Source organism: Gossypium hirsutum, chromosome A06 (genome assembly GCF_007990345.1).
Source record: "Gossypium hirsutum isolate 1008001.06 chromosome A06, Gossypium_hirsutum_v2.1, whole genome shotgun sequence".
Taxonomy (NCBI): domain Eukaryota; kingdom Viridiplantae; phylum Streptophyta; class Magnoliopsida; order Malvales; family Malvaceae; genus Gossypium; species Gossypium hirsutum.
The window spans coordinates 8,306,541-8,313,453 of record NC_053429.1 but is presented as its reverse complement, the minus strand read 5'-3'; the positions used below and the strand labels follow the sequence as shown (position 1 = coordinate 8,313,453).

General features: G+C 35.9%; 1 protein-coding gene across 16 annotated transcripts; it reads right to left on the bottom strand.

Annotated features, from left to right (window-relative positions):
* Positions 1–488: 488 nt before the first annotated feature.
* LOC107962535 (uncharacterized) lies at positions 489–6,700 on the bottom strand. Of its 16 annotated transcripts, none has more exons than XM_016898956.2 (11): positions 6,552–6,700; positions 6,253–6,320; positions 5,604–5,875; positions 4,321–4,981; positions 2,975–3,174; positions 2,645–2,889; positions 1,625–2,485; positions 1,408–1,549; positions 1,063–1,174; positions 850–983; positions 489–748 (listed from the first exon to the last, which is right to left on the bottom strand). In XM_016898956.2, exons 2-7 carry the CDS (start codon positions 6,271–6,273, stop codon positions 1,791–1,793), a joined length of 2,094 nt encoding a protein of 697 aa, XP_016754445.1. In that variant the 5' UTR covers positions 6,274–6,320; positions 6,552–6,700; the 3' UTR covers positions 489–748; positions 850–983; positions 1,063–1,174; positions 1,408–1,549; positions 1,625–1,790. The 16 variants fall into 16 exon arrangements, with proteins under 16 accessions (XP_016754445.1, XP_016754446.1, XP_016754449.1 ...); XM_016898957.2 differs by having other exon boundaries at positions 6,253–6,316; positions 6,552–6,697; XM_016898960.2 differs by having other exon boundaries at positions 1,408–1,544; positions 6,253–6,316; positions 6,552–6,697.
* Positions 6,701–6,913: the final 213 nt, after the last annotated feature.

Sequence of the window (6,913 nt, the reverse complement as noted above, 5' to 3'; positions counted from 1 at the left end):
TAATAAAGGATAGTGAATAATCAAATTGAGCTAATAGTGCACAATTGAAGCAAATATTACCAAAATAAACCTAAAAGTAACTTATGGAACAAATCAAGGTATCGACACCTTTTACTTAAGTCGAGAAATAGATAGAAGGTTTTAACTTGATTAACTATATTATGGGTTTTACAAATATAATTAGAATTTCAGTTCCCAAACCACCATATTAAATATGTGTATCAGCTATAGTACTTTAATATCAACTTGCCTTGTGTATTTATAAAAGCCAGTAATGCCATTAAAATATATATATATTTGAAATCTTTACATTATGATTTGAGGGATTTAATAATGGTTAGGATTTTGAGATATGATAAAAATAAAATTCTGAGGTTGGGGTTTCTATATTCTTCCAAATTGACCCAAATTATTCCATGAAGTTACGTAAATGATGGAAATGAAACCCCACTTGCCATTGTGAACTCAAAACTTATATTTAGTGGGGATTCAACCCAAGACCGGGAGATAAGCTTCATTGTTATGCACAGAAGATGAAACTGTTTTATACACAGACCAGGTGTGTTCGACTGAGTTCCTTCGACAACACCAGGATTAATGCTTTACAAGTTACAAGCAAGGAAGTAAAGCCATTACCTCAGATTTGATAAACCATAATAGGTTTGCTTTTCGACTTCCTGATAACCTGGGAAGTTTCCCTGCATCAGTGTTATTGTTGTAGCCAACAATAGTTTCCAAGGATGCGGACCTGCGAGCCCAAGTAACATGTCAAATACAGTAAAATAGAGTGATTCTAATGAAAAATGGGTCACATTCATGCTTGGCAATCATAACTCACAATCAACTTACTTTCAAGTAATCCTATTCTATTCCGTTCCAGAGTCAACTTTACCGGGACAAAATTGTGGACTCCGATCCCTCATGGTTGAGATAAGGGAATATGGCAATAGAAATTCCAAAAACTCGAGTGATTTGTGTTGTATCTGCAGTTTCAAACAATTTTCATATAAAATCAGTGGATTAAGAGAGTTATTTGACATTTACGGATAAAACTCCTCATACCAATTTGCTGGCTATTTACACTTGACCACCAGGGAACAGATTTTGGTTTGGGAAAATATTAGCAACCTATGGCGAGTTTTTCATATTACTGGAGAAAGCTGCTCTACAATACCTGCAAGGTTTCAATATGCTTTTCTGATCAAATCCATGATATTCCAGGCTCAAGGCGTTTAGGCAACTTCAGCAAGAAAAATAAATCTGGTCATTAAAGTGAGAAAGTCCCAATGAGTTTCCAAATAAACATATTTCACCAAGGGTCCTCCATTTTATGTTCACTCCAGTGTGGGTAGAGAGAGAGTAAGTTCACATAGAGCATAAAAGTTGGGCAAAAACAAAGGAAGATACCTGCTATTGATTTGCAGAGAACAATGTCAGACCTTCGCAACTGAACAGCTAAAACATTTCTGGATGAATGAATGCTTAATGTGCTGAACAGTGGAAGTCGGCTGAAATCAGATTCTCCCTTTCTTCCTCGTCTCACCCTTTCCTTGAGGAGAAACAAAATAATTAAGAATTACCAGAAACAGAATCAGCAATATAAACATGAGCAAACATGATGTACCTCAAGTTGGTGGAGTTCAGATGCCATAGATTTACATATTTTCCTTTCCAAGCCTGGTTATATACATTTGAGCTCAATCAGAAGCTAGATTATCAGAAGAAATCATGTGACATCACAGAGTTGCTGAAAGTGTTTGTTTTATTAAATTGCTTTTCAGATGGTGTAATCAATGAGAGCGTGCAAAAAGGAGAGTATTATCTGCCATTTGAGAGTTAAGTTCAGGAGGCAATTGCTGAAGAAGTCCACTGTTAGATAAGTCTTCCCAGCCTTTGATATCCTGTTGCAAGCGAGTTGTACACAGAATAGCATGATCCAGAACTACCGGATCATCTGGAGGATTATGCAGAAGACTAAGCAAGGTCTGTCTATAAATTTGAGCTGCTAATAGTGGCCTTGCTACCTGCCTATTTTTACACATCATTGCTACTTTCATGACATGCTTACAGAGATTTCCCAGATTTGACCAGTGGCAATCACAGAGAGAAAATTCTGAACCAGGATTCCAAATTGTATATGCCAGGTTTCGGTCTGTTTGGGAGATGACCTTTGCAACCTGGAGATTTTGCTCATCCAATATGACATCAATATCTGGTATGTGTAGGGCCTGATACCAAGCATTGGTTGAGAAAGATTCGTCTCTGAGATTAGAAAAATATCCGGTTTCTACAGTATACTGATCCAACCAATATAAGGAGTGAAATTCGGTAGTCAAAGTATGGATTAACCAGTCAATTCTAGGCCAGAAATTAGCATATTGATCATTAAAAAGCTTGTACTTCAGTCTTCTGTGATAAGATTCAATGGCAGCATGCGGCTCTGGACCAGCAACAGGAAGTGACCTTATGCAACTGACCCATGACTCTGCAAGACAAAAAAGCATTTAAGGTCAGAAATTAGACAACATAATACATCATGTTAAACTTATCAGCAACTAAAGACATGACTATGATTAATTACTGTGTTAGCAGAAAAGAGAATTGCTATAGACAAAATCAAAGCCAACAACCAATGGACACTCACCTATGTATGGTGACCATTGGCTCTTGAAATAATCCATAAAAGCAGATTGATCAACAAATACTTCCATGAATTCTTGAACTGCGTCCATCGCATTAGGTACGCTTCTTGGGGAATATAATATCCAGCCCAAGTGCTTAAACATCTCTCGTTGAACATCAATGTTGCTGCAAGTCTTCAAAAGACTCCTTATCCAAGCACGGCGAACATGCCAGACACACAATAGAACCCGACACTGGAAAGCATCTCTGCATGTAAGCAACTTAGATTTCACATTCCTCCTATAAATAAAAAATTATTCAAATAAATTAGAAACATCACATCAGAATTTACCTTATTGCTGAAAACCCAAAAGAGGGATCGTCTACCAAAAAGGCATTAAGTCTCCATCTAGAGTCCTTTGTCCTTAATCTTTCAGCAAGGGAGCCTACCCATTTATGAATATCTTGACCGGTCAAAGAGGAGGTAATCACCCAAGCAACAGGAATTGCATTTCGGGATGAGTCGAAGACAAGTAAAGTGGATAGAGGATACTGTCAATGAAGGGGATTTTCATCGAGTTTAAGGTCATAATCATTTCAAACTGCGGTAAAGATATAGAATTAAAAATATGTGATAACACAGTAGACCATGCATCCTTAAGGTTAGGCCTATCTTGCTACAACTATATTTCTATGTACTTGTCTCCAAAACTTTTTATGGACACAGTTATTGAGATCAGCCATCCAAATATGTGGTAAAACTTGGAAAAACCTAAGCATACCCCTGTCAGACACATACCTTAATTTAGCACTCATCATTGAATCCAAGTAACATAGGTTCAAAGAACAATGACTTCGTATATAATATTTCCATATCAACCAATTTCCAACCTATATATTTGCAATAATAAATCCACAAAATAGGAAACCAAAACAACAAAGCAGAAACATGAAATTATTATCTTTACTTAATATTGCTTTATTTAGCACCTTGTATATGCTAAAATATCATTAGTACATCCTACTACAATTTCTAGGGTGTTCTTTCAGTTTCAAGTGTAAAGGATTCATTCTGGTAATTGTAGGTTTCAGAGTATAGAGGTTTATCTTAAGCTTTACTATATTAAATAATATATATATTTGATTTTTGTTTATGGTTTAGGAGTTATTTCTATTTTAAATTTCAATTTCTTGTAAGAAAAGATAATGACAGTCAATAAATAAGCATGAAACAACTTTAGACGAATAGAGAGCAAGTTTATGATAACTTTACCAGCTGTTTTGTTATATTTTCCCTATGGTATTGTGTCAAACAGCCATAATCCTAGGTGCAGCCGGGGGTAGGCAGGGGCCTTCCCCCCCACTTCCCCCCGCAAATGGAATAATTGCTTTTAATGCCTCTCAAATATAAATAAGTCAGTTTAATCCCCTTTAGTTTCTTTAAATGGAAAATTTGAAATTTTGGCCCCTCTCAAAAGTTAAAAAATTCAATTTAAGCCATTTTATTACAAAATTCCCCCCCCCCAAAAAAAAAAAAAAAAAAACCAGATAATTCCTGGCTTTGCCCCTGCCTAGGTGAAAAGATTAAGGAGATCCATGAGGCCCTGATCTTTCTCTTATTTTCACTCTCAAATTTTCACTTCTGTTTCAGACTGGCAGATATATTTGAATCACTCTTTAAACACACACACAGAGTACCTTAAGTTTCTTTGAGCCAAAGGTAGAATGAGAAGCCACAGAACCATTCTGTCCATGGCGAAGCATCTGTTGCAGCTGCCAATCTGTCTGTATCCCCAAAATAAATGGTTCTGAAGCAGAAGCATCTTGGAAGTAAAAAACATGTTTTTGATGCCTTTGTACCCATATCTTTACACTGCATGCATCATCAATGTGAAGTTCATGTGAAGTATTACGAATAACTCTTTCAATGTTACGAACATCATTTCGTGTGAGAAAATCATCTCGGTTGTGTGGGCCCCCATGCCCTTGGACCACCTCCATATGATGCTGAATGATGTTGTCCAAAGATATTCCAACATAAAGCATAGACATCACCTTTTGGCGCAATTCCTCTGAGATTCTAGGAGCATACATAGCTCTTGTCCCCACAGCATCCTGGTCAAGTATCCCATGACAAGGGGACCCTGTTTTATCTACATGATTTCTTTGATTATAAATTATGAGGGCCAGGAGGGGACGTGTGTACAAGCGCTTTACGGTAAAGAGGCAAAGGCAACCTCTCATCATGTGGCGTCTCCCTGGCCTGCTTCCCTTCCCTGTGGTGGGTTTGAAGTTTGAACCATCCCCAAGACCAGATTCACAATCACGGTAGTCTTCAGGACCATAAGAACACCAGTATCTGCACAATCAACAGATTAGCTTTAAATCTTTTATTTTAATACACATAAAGACTAGCAATTAACATAAGAACAAGCATTATTGCAGGAAAATATATGGTAGAACGCACTCCACAGATACATATTCACTGACACGTGCACATATAAAACATGATGCACCGCAGTAATTTCCTACTAAAATTTAAGCAACATGATCAAGCTGGCTAGCCTTCAATAAAAACATTCACATTCTGCATAGATAGCCTATAAAAAGAAGAAGAAGAAGAAGAAAAAAAACCCTGTTGTGAGATAAGAATATGTTTTGCACAACATCTTCTGCCATTGATGATGAAATGTCTAAACAACTGCTGTCATAACAACAATTCAAGAAGTATCATATATAAACTGGTTTTCAATGGACAAAGAATTTTAAAGAGAAAAAAGAATGAAATAAAAATAATTAAGGTGGCACAAAGTTTGACCAGCTAGGCGATAAATTATTTAAAAAACATATAATATACAGTGAATATAGCCAGAGAAAGAGAATCACTTTAAGAAGCTACTATCAGATTGTGTGTGCCTGTATGTTATTTTCAACGGAGCTAAAAAAACAAGGCAGTCCTGGGAGTTCAATTTGCATCATACAGAGTATACTCAAGATATCCATCAACCCTTGGTTTGCTAATACTTCCTTCAGATCTCTTCCTCCTTGACTCAATGCGGAAGCTAGCAGGACATTCTGCATTAGAAGACTCTCCTTTTACAAAATCATCTACTCTAGAAAAAGGGATTAGAGCAATATCATCGCCACCTTGGCGACCGCCTTCTACTTTTACCCATGTTATGTGAGCAGCAGAGAACTCTGCACAAGGAGGATCTTGCACCGGAAGATTAAGAATATCCTCCATCCTTGCCATCTAAATAAGTAATATGCATAAACAAATAAAAGGTTAATTCAAGGAAAAGCGTAATCATAAGACTAGCAAATGAAAGGCAGTATGCCCGACTCATCAATGGCTGTATATAAAATATAATAACCCTACTCATCATCTCCTAATCCTTCACAAAGTAAACTGTCATATTACTATCAAGTTATTGATCAATCAATCCATGGTTATCACGAATGCTTCTACTTAAAATCTTATTTAGCTCAAAACTAGTGTTCATGTTTACTTAAATCACACAGCAACTATACAAATTCTTAAAGATACAATTCAAGACAAAAATCGAATTACAAAATGAAAAGGGCTTTGGAATAAAAATGAGCAATGTTGAGTAAGAAATTAGCCACTACCTTTGATTCATGGCCCTTCATGCTTCCTCCACTATTTGAAACAACACAAATTTAAACTGTTTTACTTTCTTCCACCAAGTTCAACAATAAAATAAATTAGAAACCAAAGCTGGAGAGTTAGATAGATTTAAAATAAATAAAAAAATAAAAAAAAGCTTTCTCTTACTAAGAACCCACCAAGAAAATCATTTAGAAAGGAAATTTCAAAGAACCCACAAGATAAAAACCAATAAATTGATTTAAAAGAAAAAAACAACAACTTGAATATGAAAAGCTGATTCTGAAAATCAGAACTTTACCTTCGAGAGCGACTTTGAGAGAGATTATTAAATGTCGGATCAGTGAGCTCAAAGCGGTCTTTTCTACTAGCTCATGAGGTCGGGGCTTTTATAACCGGATTTCCCGGACGCCGGAACAGAGACATGGAAAAAATGGGTAAACTGCATAGTTAGTTACCCAACTTTAGTAAATTTTCATTTTGGTCATTGAAATAAAAAATTCACAAATACAGTACCGTGGTTAAATAATTTTCTTGTATTAATCGTCCACAGTAATATTCCATTTCAATGATTTGGCCTTAATTTGATTAACAAATAATGTTATTGCACACTAAAATTATTTTTTAGTAAATTTTCATTTTGATTACTCTTTTTTTAAATTA

Bases quoted from the DNA above. Each gene is read 5' to 3' on its own strand.
- LOC107962535 (XM_016898956.2), bottom strand. From the start codon at position 6,273: ATGAAGGGCCATGAATCAAAG. The intron at 5,876-6,252 runs GTAGTGGCTAAT...TTACTTATTTAG, and splicing joins TGAAGGGCCATGAATCAAAG to ATGGCAAGGATGGAGGATAT. The intron at 2,890-2,974 runs GTAAATTCTGAT...GCTTACATGCAG, and splicing joins TTTGGGTTTTCAGCAATAAG to AGATGCTTTCCAGTGTCGGG.